The following is a 16,609-nucleotide window of genomic DNA, read 5'->3' as shown; positions in this document are numbered from 1 at the left end:
CCCGTCCATACTGTTGGAGCTGTGGCCTGGGAGCGGTGTTTATGACAGCATTGTTTTCGTTAGATGTGTGCTCCTCAAATCTCACTACTATGGTCACCTAACCCTTTGTACACGGGCAGAGTGTGGCATTGTTAGCCAGCGCTGGGGTAGCCGCCTCCGCGTGGCCGACGGCCGTTCACGTCAACAGCGGTGGCGAAAACAGCGACGGCCGCTGTTGGCACGCCGGGGTTGACTTCGTGTGAAGAAGTGCCCTCGCAAGCAAGTCTGGATCACAGTTCGGTCGGCCGGTGACACGGAATATGACCGCTCTTGTGAACCACACGACTGTGGCGCTAGCGGACAGCGGCGGAGGGCACGAGACCCACCACGCAGCATTGGAATCGGTACGTCTACATCTAAGCAGAAAGGTAAAAATTTCACAGTAGGTGCTTGTCGCGTATTTTACCAACTTTCTCATATATTTCCCGCTTTCGTTTTAAAGCATTTGCTGCGTGTCTTATCTTTATTTGTGAGCGCGATCTTGTTTGTTAGTGCTTTTTCAGCACGTTAGGGTTTTCGATGTATACTTTGTAGGCGTGCTTCATTCTATCTGGAAAGCCTATCATTGTGTATCTGGCTATCTGTAGGCGCTTTCCACCGCGACGCTTCCCGGGAAATATCATGTCGGCAAAGACATATGCCAGCATGTGTGGACGCCCCAGTATTCGGTGGGGCGCCCACACAGATATCAGCGCCGCGCCACCGTACGCAGAAGACCGGTAGCGCGGCTGTCGTCACCGTTGCAACACCCCTCCCCGACGCCGACGGCGAGCCGGTAATGTGCCTCGCGAGCGGTGGGACGCGGCAAGCAGCGCCACCCTGCGGCCACGGCTCACCGAAGCGGCGGTGGCCGGGCCCCGCCGGGCGTGGACGCGTCTCGGCGCCCCGGCGGCACCGACCGCCGTCGCCTCCGAGAATGGAGTCATGCATCTCCATCGTGGAGCCGCAGCGTTGGCCAACACGCAGCGGAGCCGCTCTAACGGATGAAAAACGACTGACGGACTGAAAGGAGTTGTACCTAGACCTTTCGTTGGCGCAGTGGCGACGGAGCCCGACGGGCGTCCGCTACGCAACGCAGCGACACTCATACTGCCTCCCGAACAGAATCATAAGACACCGCTACTCTTACACGCCATCAACCACGGGAAGACGGAGCAAACTCGCCCTTAAGAGGACATCCCTCAAGTGTTGTCGCTCCTTCAAATGGGAGATACGCCAGCGCTGGGGTGCGGCTGCGCCTCCAATGTCCTGCAACCTTGGCCCTAGGCCTGGAAATATCTTATATACTAAGCCGAGAATGGGAATGTTAACCTCGATGCTCACATGATCGAAATTTAAAACGCAACACCTGGTTCTTCTTTCTTATGTGGTCATCATATGAATACCCAAAAAGTTATATGTTGAGCTATCCCCCCTATCAGACCATAATTTTAACGTTGCGTGAAACAAAGGGCATTATACCACACTTTTGCAACCTCGATCAAGATGAACACGTCAATATTGATCTAGGAGATAACAGTTCAGAAAATTACACCGGTCGACAGGCAGCAAAAATCTCTCCAACATTGACTCTTCAAACCACATTATTCGCTAACAATTTCCAGCGGACACGTGTTGCTGAGTGATGGCTGAGTGACGTTACCGGGACGGGGGTCCGCCGCCGGCCGGAGACGGCTGACACGTGTGGGAGCCGGAGCAGCGGCGGTCGCGTGACCCGTCTCAGCTGGCACGTCGGACAGGTGGCCGGTGGGTTGTGCTGTCGCTGGCAGCGAGGACTGATCGTTCATTTTTCGTTCTTATTTAAAGAGCCTACGTTTCAAGCGTTCCCTAAGCGTCAACCCACTCATCATATCATGTCGTAGTGAATCACGTTCATAGCCGGAATCAAACAACAATCCGTCGTAGCATCAATTAGGGCACCAACAGAGCACAGGATCCATACGCTTACATGTATATTCGTCGAATGAGACGCTTAACGGTTAAAGTTAATCTGCGTGAGTCTCTGGTGGCCCCATTATCTGCTAGACAATGCTTGCCAGTCCGAATGTTCCGTGTCGTGCATTTGTATTACCAAAATATCAGCATATTCTGAAAAGCATCACAAATAACTGCTTTGACCAGGTCTATTTCAGAACATATGGGAACAGGTGAGCGTATGACGCGACCATGCGAGTGTGCCGAGGAACACTGTTCTCACCCCCTGGCGGAGATCATGGGGCTGACTAACAGCCGTAACACCCGTACCGTCACGTTTCTCATGTTGCAGTGATGTCTTCTAAGACAACCGCTACACTGCGACAGAGGTACGAGCAACTACCAGAATAAAGCGGACATTTTCAGTACCCCGTGATATTGTGACATGCGTCAAGATATGAAAAGTGACAGAATGTGGAGCTTCTGACGCCAGGACTCGTCAACGATCCACGAGTGGACACTCACAGACAACACACGACCAGGCGCACCAGACCGCTCGCAGCCGAGCGACTACAGCAGAGCTCGACCACTCGGAAACGGCTGCAGACCAGCCACGACCACTTCAAGACCAGCTGCAACAAACACGTCGCGCCGGCTGCTCGGAAACAAGCGGCTAGAGACCCGCCACAAGACTCGAAGACAGCCGTCAACAAGCAGCGACTGACGCTCAGTTGGCCGTGCTCCTGCGGTGCTCTGACTTGTCCTCCCTATCGGCCATCGAGCTGCGCGCGTGCGCGAACACCGACTCCACCCGGGAGGCGGTCTCTCGCCAGGCGTCGCCCAGGTCGGGCAGGTCGGTCAGGTCGAGCGAGATGTGCGACGAGAGGCGTTTGTACATGCTCGGCTCCGTCCTCTCCCTGCGCGGTAGACGGCGGCGGCGGTCACACGAGGGCCGGCCGGCCCACAGCGAGCGCGGCTCCGGGCCACGCTGACGCCCAGCGAGGCATCACAAGGGTCGGGGAACGCTGAGGCCTCCGGGCCACGCTGACGCCCAGCGAGGCATCACTAGGGTCGGGGAACGCTGAGGCCTCCGGGCCACGCTGACGCCCAGCGAGGCATCACAAGGGTCGGGGAACGCTGAGGCCTCCGGGCCACGCTGACGCCCAGCGAGGCATCACAAGGGTCGGGGAACGCTGAGGCCTCCGGGCCACGCTGACGCCCAGCGAGGCATCACTAGGGTCGGGGAACGCTGAGGCCTCCGGGCCACGCTGACGCCCAGCGAGGCATCACAAGGGTCGGGGAAACGCTGAGGCCTCCGGGCCACGCTGACGCCCAGCGAGGCATCACTAGGGTCGGGGAACGCTGAGGCCTCCGGGCCACGCTGACGCCCAGCGAGGCATCACAAGGGTCGGGGAACGCTGAGGCCTCCGGGCCAGGGCGCAACAGGGCCTGGCCACTGAGATCCCGTCTGGCAGACGGTCGAGATAAAGGACGCTCGAAACAGACCGCGGGGTTAGAACAACGCACAACAGCGCCCAAGTTAATACTGATGTTCATACGGGTTCGTTATGGACACAACAATGACTTAAGCAGCCGTCACGCCCTTAACCACCAATCATCATGATGATATGTACGCTATACGCCTGTTCTCTATTGCCGACACATGTAGGAAAACGTCAAGACACCATACAATTCGCACATACATTTCACCCACCAGTATCAACGATGGGGCAAACATGCATGGGATGAAAGCATCGTCTAATGCATCACCAGGTTGCGAAATAATACTGCCGTGGAAAATATATAATAATGGAGGGTACCAGTGATGCCGCCATGCTCCTACCAAGGGAAGTTCGGTACAGAGCACGTGCCCACACACACACATGTATGTAAATATATACCAGTTTACTACTGGTCGTGGCAACAGGTACTAAGTTCAAGGAACTGGGTCTACCAAAAAAGTACATGCATAACAAGCGTTCATTCTGGGCAGCTGTAGCTTGACATGAACCTCGGAGGCGTGCACGCTGCAGTGACACTTCCACATGATGTTGATTTGGTCCCGCCACTAATGCTGTAGGCAATGCGCAACAGTTGCAATGTTAGCTGCTCGGAATTTTGGGGTTGAGCAGTTGTTCTTTGGAACCATATGGCATGCTTGCTATGCAACATTTTTTGGTAGGCCCAATACCATTAGCACATGTAGACTACTTACCGTTCGTCTATCTAAACCCCCGCCGTTGCAGAACAGTGGACATTCCCGATTTTCATGCATCACTGTTAAACAGAAAAAAACGGTGCCACCTCGGTCAAAAGATAAAAAGGCGGAACGATGGATTACAATGTGTTGCTGGCGGGACCTGTTTTCGAAGTATAGTTTGTCAGGGTAAGGTCGGTCGGGCAGGCTTAAGGCCGGACAAAAGAGAGGTGATCAAGGGTGACAAAGGGAGATGGGATGTGTAATCGAATAACAAGGCAGCTGTTCGCTCGAGCGCTTTATGGGTGTGGTCGTGCAAGCAAAATGTGCAATGATAACAGCAAATTCACGTCTTCATCATCCCGCACTAATAAAAAATACTAACACCACCGAGCAAAGCTTCGCCTGTGTATTCACGGTTATTCCGGCAGAAGGTTATGTATCTCAATAAATACAGCAAAAATAACGACAAATCAACGTACAGTAAAACACGTGCAGATTCACGAGCCAGCAAAACCTAACGAGCATCATTTCGCATTGACCTGTTCCGCTTCTCTTCATAAATAAGCTGTTGCCGGAGGAAAAGCGAATTCCGCAAAAGTTCTTGGATATTAGAGAAGATCGGCTCCGCTTTCTGCATTCCCTTCACAGCACTGAAAACACGACATGTCTCAGAAAACACGAATGCGGGTCGGATAAATGCGGATCCACGCATGCACAACTTGAAGCACATGTAAGGTTAAGACCATGAACGCAAAAAAATACAAGGCAATCCACCAAGTGCTGAAAAACGCCGACATACGCTCCCAGGGGCACAAAGCCGATGTCTTGAATTTTGGGCTGAAGTATTCAAGCTACCAGATAAATTAAGAAGTTTCGCAATTTTCGTACCGGCAGTGGCACACACCTAGCAAGTTTCCCAACTTTCGCACCAGCAGTAGGACAAACCTAGCAAACTATAGCAAGAATCGCAATTTGAATTACACCAAGTCACCTGAGCGAAAGCAACGCAGCAGCTGTGACGCTGTCAGCGTCACAGCGTGGTGCATGTCACGCAAAGTCCACTACAACGATCGACAACGACTGTGATCGACTTCGCGACCCACAAAGACAGACCCATCAAACAATGGAAGATTCGAGGTACGCAGCCCGAGGGTACGGCATCATGCTCAGTTTTGGGCACGGCACGCCCATGCCGTCCGATCATCACTACCTCGGTACCGCTGACTAAGAGCGAATGTCTTTTCAGCCTCTGTCGGCTACGGCAGCTATCAAGGACGATTTTAGAATGGCAAAAGACTAGGATAAAAGCTATGATTCGGAAGCGGTGGCCACGAGAGCCACAGGAGTTCGTATTTGATATGGACGGTCTCAAAAGAGAACAATCTCGCACGGCCACAGTGTTGGTGTGTGTGCTTGGTCCAATCTGTCCGCAGAAACCACGATGCGATGTCTGGAGACAGATACTACATGATGTACGCGACGCGTAAAACCAAGCTCCATGTCGCTCTCAATCAGCAAGCAAAAATGAAGACAAATGCTTCAAAATAAAAATGGCAGCGATCACAACCTTAATTAGCATTTCAGTGGGTTCTAATTCTTAACCGTTCTACTATATTGTTTTGATTATCATTTCTTACACGATCCTTAGTGCACCTCATTAAACGCTGCGTCAATCACGGCGCAGGGCAGAACGGCAGAGTAGAGCGCAGAACAGAAAGCATCCTACGCCGCTTTATCCTGACGAACAGCACAATCCGATTTCTTTATCTCATTCTATATTCCAGCACCCTCGACCCATGTTCCCTATACAATCGAGTGCATTCGATCATACTCACTCGTCATGACAGTCACATCACCTGGACTCACAGGGTGTCAACAAGCTAACATCTCCACTAAATTCAAGGCCGATCAAAGCGTTTCCTGTTTTGGGGTCCCAATCAAAAACAGTGGCTGCCAATGATCACGTGACTCCGAGAATCATGCTATCCACTCCCCCCCCCCCCCCTTCCCACCGGCTGGTGTAACTGCTCGATGAAACCAATGGACCCAATCCTGCACAAACTATTTGCATAAAACTTCAAGAAAAAAGTTGCCATGAAATGTTCGGAAAGCACAACGCCAGACGGCAAAGCGTGGTGAACCACGCCCAGGTGATCGCGAAACTGAAACACATCGGGAGCTCTGGCCAAAAGGCGATGTGTAATGCGCGGACAGGCATGGGCCCAGATGGGGACAACGGTATGTTTACGAGCTCCATGACGCACTGTGCATAAATGACGACTATTAATGCCTACCTATCTCTGTTAACAGCCTTTTGTCATTGCTTTTCGTTTTTTAAGATGCACCGGTAGCACGATTCGCCTGCAGTGACCTGTTTCCAATAAGGTATCACGTCTTCTATACGGGTGGTCGTAGTACTCCAACCACTCGCAAACAAGTGTTGCCCGCGCCATCAATATGTAAGCACGGCTGGAATACGCATTTAGGATATTGAACCTCAGTCAGATAAGAGCAAAGCTTGAATCGGCAACCAAAGAGCACCTTTTACTATTGACATACGGTGTTGTGCGCCGAGGCCTCCAGACCCTAACCTAGTTTGTCTATGCATTTCTCTGAAGACCGCTGATGCGGAGCGATAACATCCCTTCTTCGCCGGGGGCCCTTTCTTCTTGGAAAAACCATGTCCAGTCACTAATAAACACATGGCGTAAATCCCAGCAAGAGTCCCACGGTCCGGGAAGATTTGATTCAATGATGCGGAATAGTTACAGCACCATGGCCCCTCCGAGAAACTGGCCCTGGAATAACAGGCTATTAGCTTAGCTGTGCGACCTTGTGTTTGCCAACGGTGTTTCAGAGTTACGTGTTACCGTGTGCTACGAAAGCAACACAGTGCGCACGCACTGGTAAGATATGCTGTGAGGCGTTTTCTGCGTGGAATTGAGGCGCATTTTGCTGCATTTGTTGGCCACTCACTTGTGGTAAAACGACTATGGGTTGCTGTCCCACAATGGAGCAGCATTGTAGGACACAACATAACCGTGGACGAAAAGAAAATGTAACTCGGAAGACAACCCTAACCAGCAGAGGGTCTTAATTTCACCTAGCCACACACGTTTAAGGCACAATCTCAAACACCAAAGACGCGCTTTGGCCTTGCCTGACCAGACATGACAGGTAACTCACATACGTCAATGAGAAGATCATTGGAAAAAAACTGTAGACATTGCACCGTGTTATAGACACGTCATTGCACTTTTGCTCTAACACGCCAATTGTGGAATCAACGGGGGAAGGGGAGGGCATGACTCTTGCCACGCTGTTCCACGTGGCGAAACGGCTCAAAATGGCGACGCTTATGTTGTGTACGACGCTCACAAGTCAGTACATTACGAAATGATTCTCCCAATTTCTGGTGCGTTCAAAATAATTATACGCGCTAGACATTCACAGCTCATCATACGGACGATACCTTGCCAATTAACAAAACATGGAGTAGAATACAATTTAGGGCAGTGCAACCACCACGGTATGATCTATCCGCTGTGCCATTTTGCATGAACATACGTCGTGTTGTAATTGTTCATGCGTCACATCAACTCTCACGATTTCTTACAAAGCACGACATCTGTGTTGTGTCAAAAATCAGGCACACATCTCCTGTTTGCCATAGGCGCACTACGAGCCAAACAGTACTCCACGAGCTGACATCTATGAACGCCGGTGCGACACCGCGTTGCCGAGACAGGCCGCCAGGCAGCACTGGCAGCGCCGTCCCCCACCTGATGGCGTACTCGGCGTCGTAGCAGCGGCCCTGCAGCTGCCGGTGCATGTGCACCACCTCGCCGCGCCGTTCCACCGTCGGCGGCAGCGCCTTGCGGATGTGCTCCTGGATGCGGTACAGCGCCAGCGAAGGGTCGTTCACGAGGATGTGCATGTTCTCCGAAGAACGCTCCGTGGCTGCCGACGGCCGACGGGTCGGCTCAGGTCGACCCGCCCACACCGGAGCGCTGCGCTGAAGGCCCTGCACACTCGCCACGCCGCGACTCGGAGCGAGAGGCATTTATTCCGCTTCTATCCGGAATAGCCGGAAGCCGAGCCATATCGAAGAAGAAAAGGACTTAGGGACATAATTTCCAGGGATTTAAAGGCTGAAAAGCCATGTGGGACTGCTACGAGCAACGCACTTCGAATGCTGTGTCTTATTCGGGAATGTCCATTACAAGGGTAAGAATGTCGTCAAAAATTTGTGCTTAACCACGTTAGAAGACACTTAGGAGTATTGTGTATAGGCTTGATCCCCATGTTTCTCGAAAATATAGATAGGCTGGAAAAAGTATAGCAAAAAGCGACTGGGAAAAAAAAATGGGATTGAGGCCTTACAATATAAGGATAGGTATAAGGCCCTGCAATTGTATTCACTGAAACATCGTATACTTAGAGGGGATATGAAAAAGGTATTTACGATTATGAAAGGGACAGAAAAGGTAAATATACCAGGAACACTCGAAATTAGGTCGGAATTAGGCCGAGACTTAGAGAAAACCCGTTATATTGAACGAAAGGCAATAGTCGAACTATGAAGAGGCACATATCATTTGATCAAAGTGAAGTGAATCACTGGAGTGAACTGTCGAACAAAGCTGTACGAAATGCCTGTCTAGCCGCATTTAAGAACCGTTTGGATAAATCTTATCGGTCCAGGATCTCATTTGTAGCTAAATTCAGGCAGGTCAGGTGCTAAGGTTTTTCGGGATGTGCACGGAACCCGATTTAGGCCAGCCTCGATGAGCCCTTGTTGCTCTTTGTTGGCCTGATGTCCGTATGTTTTTTAGTCTTCATGCGTTTGTTTGCTAATGGGGCACAACACATGTTGCATAATTTTGCCAGCTTGAATTCTCAACGGACAGGCTTTCCATTAATCCTGCAAGCGTTTCCCACAGGGTCGTGGAAAGTCCTTAAACGTGGGAGAGCACGATAATTTTTCAACCAGTTATCTCTATCGTCATCGAAGTGCCAGCACCAAATTTTAACGCCAAGGGAAGAGCCACGGCCTCATGTTCGCCTTTCCCCACGATCTTTTACCTTCTTTTTTAGTCTTTTCACCTTCTTTGTCTTCTTTTTTCTTCTTCTTTACCTTCTTTCTTAATGCGATAAAAATAAAAAGTTTGCCACTTGCAATATTATTCGCACATAGTTTTTCGACAAAGGACATGAGGAGGAAACAATATAAAACAGCCCAGTAATTCACCACGGTGACGCGATTTCCAGCAGTCCAGAGGGTATTAATAGACGTAAGCAGCATTTCCACCATGCACTGTCTTTCATACGGCAGCATCTACGTGGTACTGTTACGCCGCCGCGCCACACAAAATCGCGCTTTGGGCTCCGTGCGCGAACATCACGAGGAATGCCAGAAAATCAGTGGTAACACGCAAAACTGTACGCATTCCTTCCCCGTTCACCTTTCCAAAACTCTATATGATTGAACAGTGGAAACCCGAAGTTTGTAACTCAGATGACTTTTGTGCCAGCCCTTGCAAGGTAGCTTTGTTACTCGATTTTCGTCCCAGTCGGCATCTTTCCAAATTTATATCCTCCTACGGATGCAATGGTTTGTTTCGAAGGCATGCTTTTGTGAAATGCTTGCTTTTCAAACTCATTTCCATAGCCGTCTGGTGTTCTCCCAGTTTTTAGTGTTCCGCTCGTGTCCAGCATGAGCATCTTTTCATGTCAGGTACACCGGCAGATCTTCCCGCCGTCCATCTCTTTTTAGTTTGGCTTTTGGATATGACAAGCCGTGTCGGTGTTTGAACGTCGTCTCGCTTGGCGTGTGTGATGTTAAGACAATGGCCGACTAGGATACGGGTTTAACCGTTCTTCAGGCTACCTTTTACTTATCATGACGCGCTGATGAGGGAACCAGGCTGATCCCAGAGGCTGCAGGTCACAACAACGCTGGCTGTAGCGCTAACGCCTTCGTTGGCATCACCTTTCAGACGAGTTTGGCGTTTGTCAATGAGAAGCTGAATGCAAAGCCCAAAAATGGAAAACACTCCGGCTGGGAGAGTTGCAAGACACCAAATCACAAATGCGTCTCACCTCTCTTTGCGCGGGCGTCCAGGTGCGCATCATGAGGGGCTGCAACAGAGATATGCGTCTTATTATGCTGCTCTGGAATGGGTGCGATGTAGCATCAGATACATAAAGCACGTCCAGTGGGCGTAGAAGGGTCCCAGAAAGTGTGAGAGACGGAGGACGGGGGGAGGGGGCATGACAATTTTGAAGCCCGCATCCGCGATATGCTTCATGTTAAACATTACCGAAAGCTGGTGGTGGGGGCATCAGCCCTGCTCCTATGCTGATGTCATATACCGGTACATCTTGGGAATATCTAACTCAAATATCGACATACCTCAGACGCCGCGATGTAACGTCGGATACATAACGCGTACAGCAATGGATCCTGGATATCTTTAGCCCAAACATCAAGATGTCTCGGACGCTGTTTTGTTATAACGGCCACGCACACTGCAAGACTGCAAAGCGAGATGCTAGCGTTGCCCCGATCTGATAACAATACTGATTGACACTGACGCTTCCGACAACACTGACAATGACATAAAAATTTGCCGCCGCATATTTCCTGCAACAAGTAATATTTTGGTTCACGAATCTCACGTGATCAGTGGGACGACCGACGTGCGAGGAGGAGGGAAGGTCATGCTGGAGAAGGCTCACCGTTAGTGCCTCTCCCCTCCATTCTTGGAACTGACTGCTTGCGTCTCACCGACGACGTTGGCTGAAAGCCACCAAAATTCCTTGGAATTGCACGCGACTATCAGTTCTGGAATCAAGTGGCATCCTGCAAAAGGTGTAACAATCAACATGGTCATTTACGATGTGGTCAGACCACCCAAAGGTCTCATGGATTCGTAACGGAATCGTTATCACACCTGCCCAGTACACATGATGAGGAAGCGGGCCCACCAAAACGGTGTCCTGTAAAAGTACCAAGGTGCACTCAGGAAGCGAAAAACTACTTGCCTCTTATTTTTGTCGTAATAACAGGAACTTATGATTCCCAAATGAGGCTCTCCAACGCTGGTAAATCGGGAACAGCTGGCACGTTTCCTCGTACGCTCCTAGTCCTTGGCAGTAATGGTGTGGATAAATAGATACCGTAATGCAAGTACTGTCACCACGAGCCCGAATCGCTAGCGAAATCGCTATCTAGTCCCGTGATCACTAAGTGATCAAAAGACTAGATAGCGCTTCACGCTGGTGGGAACATGAACAAACAAACTTGACGTGGAAGGACGGCAGTTGTAGCCTCGTCATTCTGCCACAGTGAGCCGGCGCTGGTGATAATGATTGGGGCATTAGCGCGCACCGACCACCCTGATGACATGGCGCCCATGGCAAAAAGTGAGTCGGTAAGACCCAAAACGGTCTAAAATACACTTCAGGAGTAGCGAACGTCCTCCGGTGTGGACACGGCAGCTCGGAGGTGGAATGACGATAGGATACTGATGCTGCCAAACAGACAGCGGTGTGTCCAGCATTTTATCAGGTACGTGAAGTTGGGATAGGGTGTTTCAACCGCTTCTTAGTCCAGCTGGGGGATAGAATCGAGCTCAGTAAGCCCACTGCACTTTCTGTTCTTGTCACATACCATTTGCACAGAGTCCGTGAGTTTGTTTGTAGCCGTATACACTTGGTCCAAATGAGCCCAAAGAAGTGACCGATTTCCAAGGGGGAACACGCCGTTCGAACAATCTCTGATGTGACCAGCGCAGCGCCCCAATTCGCTCCGATACGACCCACGGCTGGCCCACGGCACGTGCCAGAACGACCATAAGCACACCCCTGACCGTGTACGTGGGTGACGCAAGATGGTCGAGTCTTCGGAAATCCATTTATTCATGGTGTGGAGCCAAAGATGATGAATTTGGAGTCGCCGTTTACATGGGGACGCGCAGTTGCGCTAATCGCGCATCAGATGACATTAGTCTGGAGCGTGGTAAAATATCAGCCCTATTTGACGTGCGGATCGTGAGATATCACCAGAGGCGTGTTTTACGGCTTGACGTAACGTTGATATGTGCTGGGCGTTGGAGCACCAAAATAAATACATGACAGACCACCGTGCAGCACGTTTTCAAACCCAAAACGTATTAAATACAAATTCGAGGGCAATAAAAATGCATGTGCATTAAGACGCACGAGCTCGGACAGAGGCAACCACACAAGCTCTACATAGCTGGGTGAACATCAAAGTACTCATACAAAAGAAGCCAGGCTTTACCCAATGCTTGTGGGTGTCCGCTACATTTGTGGAAATGGATGCACATCTCATACCTCATCCGGTGTTCAGACCCATCCCTGATCTTCTCGTCTCGGCTGCAGCGAAAAGCGCAACGAATTTTCCACTGGCCACAACCTCCGGTTTATATCTCATAAAAACTGGGTACTGGTGACCATTTGCTGTATACAAAGTTCGCACGTATTCCTGCCTCGGAGAACGAACACATTATAGTATGCGTCAGACACTCTCGGGACACGGTCAGCATCACCATCCCCCAATTCTGTCGCATGCCGTTCTGTCATGAGACTTGCCGAGAAAATTCGCTCAACATGCATTCCTAAATTTTCGCAATGATGAGTGAGGCTAATAAGGTTATTTTTCCACTGTTCCGGGCATCTATAAGATACATGCCTAATTTTTGGTATCCACGCGAATCATCTGAGTGCCGTTAACTAAATGAATGTGCAACATAACTGCAACGTGTCTGGTACCACCACACAACATGACGAGGACGTGTGCAAAAACTTCGATGACGCGTCGCTTAGCCCTGAGCACGTCAGCGGGCTGTGCATGCTTCATAACTACAGCTTCATCAACAGTGATCCAGACCTCCGTTTCCTCACACAACTGCGTTTGTTCCATATCAATATGATGCTGGCGAGCAACGTTTTGTATGCTTCTACTCAACATCGCAACAAAGTAGTCGACAGACTCCACCGTCTCCACTAGTGAACAGAAGTTTGTGATCTATACCGCATCTCCTCGCCTAACGTCGACATACCATCTACCTCGCGTACTTGCACCTGCACCCCTCCGTCCAAGAAGACTGTGCAAAATCCCCACGTCATACATGCTCTGGCATCCACACTGCCAGCAGCTGCCCGCACGAGCACTTGGCCGTCAGATTCGCGTCCCCCAGAGCCCAAGTATCGGCTCCGGATTTCCATGTTGGGTGCAGGCTACGGTGAGAGAAAACACTTTGTTTGCAAACTGTCGAGTACACTGGCGCAAAAGTTGCCTCACACCTTCAAAAAGACGCATGCAAAAATTGAACCCCACCTAACGAGCGCAGACGTGGGCGTCTTGGTGCTAAACGAACCACGCACCACGAGTGTCAGGCGTTAGCCTCCAGTGATCCTGCGCCGTTGCATTCGGTGCCTAACACACATTCTGCAGCTGTCGCTGCCAGAATGCGGATCGCAGGCCCACGTGAGGAATTCAACATAGCTTTAGACGATCTGGGAGTGACATGAGAAACAGGCGGGTTCATAGGGTGATCTTGAGGGCTTTCTGGAAGACAGTCCGGCACGTGTGCCACCGCTAGTGGCCCAGTCATTTGCCCCATCCACGTGACTGTGGCGCAGGACCGCTGCCTCCAATTCAGCTCTGGAATTCGGAAGACACCGGGTGTGGCGCGAGAGCCTCGACACACAGCGGCAGTCATCCTGTCTGCTGCAGTCTCCCGTGCTATGCTCTTGTCAGGTATCATGGCCAGGGATGTATCACGTCTTCGAAGTGTGCGAAGTATGCGCTGTTTCGCACGACCTTAACACACCTTTTAGCTGCAGCCTCAACAGCCCGACGTGTCAAAGGGGTGAAAAGTGCCAATGGCGATCATAGGACATGGGCTTTAATGCTGAATCACATAGGGTTGTACATGTGCTGTACGAAGGTCCGCAGCTGCTTGAATACATTGCTTGTGCTCGCGTTCGGGCAAACAGCAAAGATCGTCGTGGCCTGCGTAAGCCAGAGGAAACAACTGGATGGCGCATGCTTTTTTCTGTTTCATTGATGCTAAAGCTGGGCCAGCTGCCATGATCAGACATCAACATGCTGATAAAACATGCTGACATTACTCAATGTAGTGCTGTAACAGCCTGTTTGCATTTACTTGTTCACAAGTGTTATTTCCTACAAGAACAAGCTGGCAAATAAACCAGTCATGATGAATTTGATCATGTTTCTCACATCTTGACTAACATGTATGTTCAGCTTAAATCAACACTCAGCTTGAATTGAGTACAGAGATGCTGCTTACTAGACAACTGTTTTCATGTCAACACTCAGATAACATTTGACTGCTGGCCTGGTGCTGTTACATGATATCACTAGTACACACATCACCTTCCTTGGAGGCTAACCGCATGCATCTTTAAACAAATGGTTTTAAGACGAAGTAGGTTGATGAAATTGTGAGTATTTTCATAAGCACCAGGGAGCTGAGAATGCATCAATGTTATGTCAAGTTCCAGAGGTGCCTTGGAGCACATCATGTGACCCATATATTAATGGTAGCTGATATTGTAACAGGTGCATTCCAGCCACAAGATAAGCCCTGGTACAAATTTTGCCTATACCTGAGCTAATGATGCCAAACAAGAAGTACACCACTGTCTTGAAAGGAAAACATACATAGCTCCACAGTTTTGATTTCTAGTTAGATTTTCACATGTGAAACCACACCTAAGCACGCAGTTACAGTGCAACCCCATGCTCCCTTGTAATACTTTTTAAGTTATTCTGTCAAAAACTTTTCCCATCCATGCAAAATTGGATCTGTGGGTGCTTCTATCCCAAAGGTATGACTGACTACGAATAAAAATACTCAGCAAGGTAGTAAGCAAACAAATTCACCCAAATCACACCTTAAAAGTATGATAAGGGGCAGTAGACTGAGATTATTTCACTTTTCAAAAACTAGCTGCATCATCTATTGAGCTCTTGAAAGTCTTTATATAATGCATTGGTAATGCTGAGGGAAAAGGAATAGGTATCCCCAAGCATGCATGCATCACTGAGTGCTGCAGACATTTCATTCAAAATTGATCTGTTTTAGTGCCATGGCCAGGAAAACATGGTGATTACATTCTCAATTGATCATGTGATTGCAATTTCAGTCTTCATATACAGTGAAGAATTTCTTGAACATCATTATTTTTTGACACAACTGCAAGGAAACTGTGGTAAAATAATCCTCAAGAAAACAACTCATTGTTACAGTACACCTGAAAGGCACCAATTTTAGTCAGCAATGACTTCAAACTCAAACGTATAGGCTATACACAGGTACGTGGGATTATTGTTACACATAATTCATCCAGGAATACCTAAGCGTCATACAACATCTGATACAAGCAGCAGCAGTGTTGTTGGTACGCCTGTCCGTACCACCAGCGTAGGCCCAGCACTTTCAAACAACCGTCTGAATCAATTGAACTAGCTCAATACCCATCCATTGTTGGTATCAGCAGATACAACAGACCTTTATAGATACTTATGAATAGTTCTTTTAGCTGAACAAGCCACGTAATAACAAAAACTTGCGTTTTACCTCGCACCAGCAACGCACGCAGCTCAATTCCGCACAGCTGACGCACACACCCCCGACGCGGCTGTCGCTTGATTGTGCGAGGACGACCACAAACACTTTCAGCTGATTCCAAGGCAACGTCATAAAATCAAAAAGTTCTCCAGGCTTCCACTGCTCCGTACGGGACGGCACAAGACCGCACGAGACCGAACAGTACGGTAAGGGGCGAGACGGGATCATACGGAATTCGAGAGCCGAACACGAGCGCACGGGACTAGGTGGAACCAGATGAAACGTAGGAGACCATTTAAGCCCTAGACGAGACGGAACCCAACAGCACCAGACGGACCGAACAGACCGGATGGAACCAAACAGGCCCGGAGATGATCGAACATAATCGAACAGGATCAGACGATTTCGAACGCCATCGGACGTGGCCGATATAAACCGAACGGAGCGGATCAGGGCCAAACGGGACTGAACGGCGACCGGTGGAGTGTGAGGACCAGGGGTCGAGACGGAAGCAGCCAGGATCGGAAGAGACCGGTCCGAACCAGACAAGGTTGCACGTGACTGGATGGTGCTGAACGGGACGTGACGCGATGGGAAAGGATCGGACAAAACCGAACGGGACTGGACGGGACTGGACGGGACAAGGAGGCATTGGAAAGGACTGCACGGCGAAGGACGTAACCCAGTGGGACCAGACCAGGCCAGACGGGAAAAGGCGGAACCAGACCATACTGGACAGGACCGGATGGAACCAGACGTGGCCAGATGGGATCATAAGGGACCATAGTCTCAAATGTGGTCTCCTTTGGCTCCATAAGATCTCGAG

At 50.1% G+C, this 16,609-nt stretch overlaps 1 protein-coding gene across 2 annotated transcripts in view; it reads right to left on the bottom strand.

Moving 5' to 3' along the window:
• Window positions 1-2,148: 2,148 nt before the first annotated feature.
• Window positions 2,149-16,609, bottom strand: part of LOC119102242 (BLOC-1-related complex subunit 8 homolog) — a 33,718-nt gene continuing 19,257 nt past the window's right edge. The window contains exons 1-6 of one of the 2 annotated variants that reach the window (XM_037225608.1): window positions 15,793-15,892; window positions 10,895-11,018; window positions 10,256-10,294; window positions 7,936-8,113; window positions 4,693-4,803; window positions 2,149-2,870 (exon numbers count right to left, since the gene is read on the bottom strand). In XM_037225608.1, coding sequence (XP_037081503.1) covers window positions 2,681-2,870; window positions 4,693-4,803; window positions 7,936-8,113; window positions 10,256-10,294; window positions 10,895-10,916 — 540 coding nt within the window. In that variant the 5' untranslated portion in view covers window positions 10,917-11,018; window positions 15,793-15,892 and the 3' untranslated portion in view covers window positions 2,149-2,680. Of the gene's footprint in view, window positions 2,871-4,692; window positions 4,804-7,935; window positions 8,114-10,255; window positions 10,295-10,894; window positions 11,019-15,792; window positions 15,893-16,609 lie in introns of those variants that run through there. The other variant, XM_037225609.1, reaches the window with a different exon arrangement.

Source organism: Pollicipes pollicipes, unplaced genomic scaffold (assembly GCF_011947565.3).
Source record: "Pollicipes pollicipes isolate AB1234 unplaced genomic scaffold, Ppol_2.1 Scaffold_5724;HRSCAF=6776_pilon_pilon_pilon, whole genome shotgun sequence".
In the NCBI taxonomy this organism is placed as follows: domain Eukaryota; kingdom Metazoa; phylum Arthropoda; class Thecostraca; order Pollicipedomorpha; family Pollicipedidae; genus Pollicipes; species Pollicipes pollicipes.
This window is presented reverse-complemented; position numbering and strand designations above follow the sequence as displayed.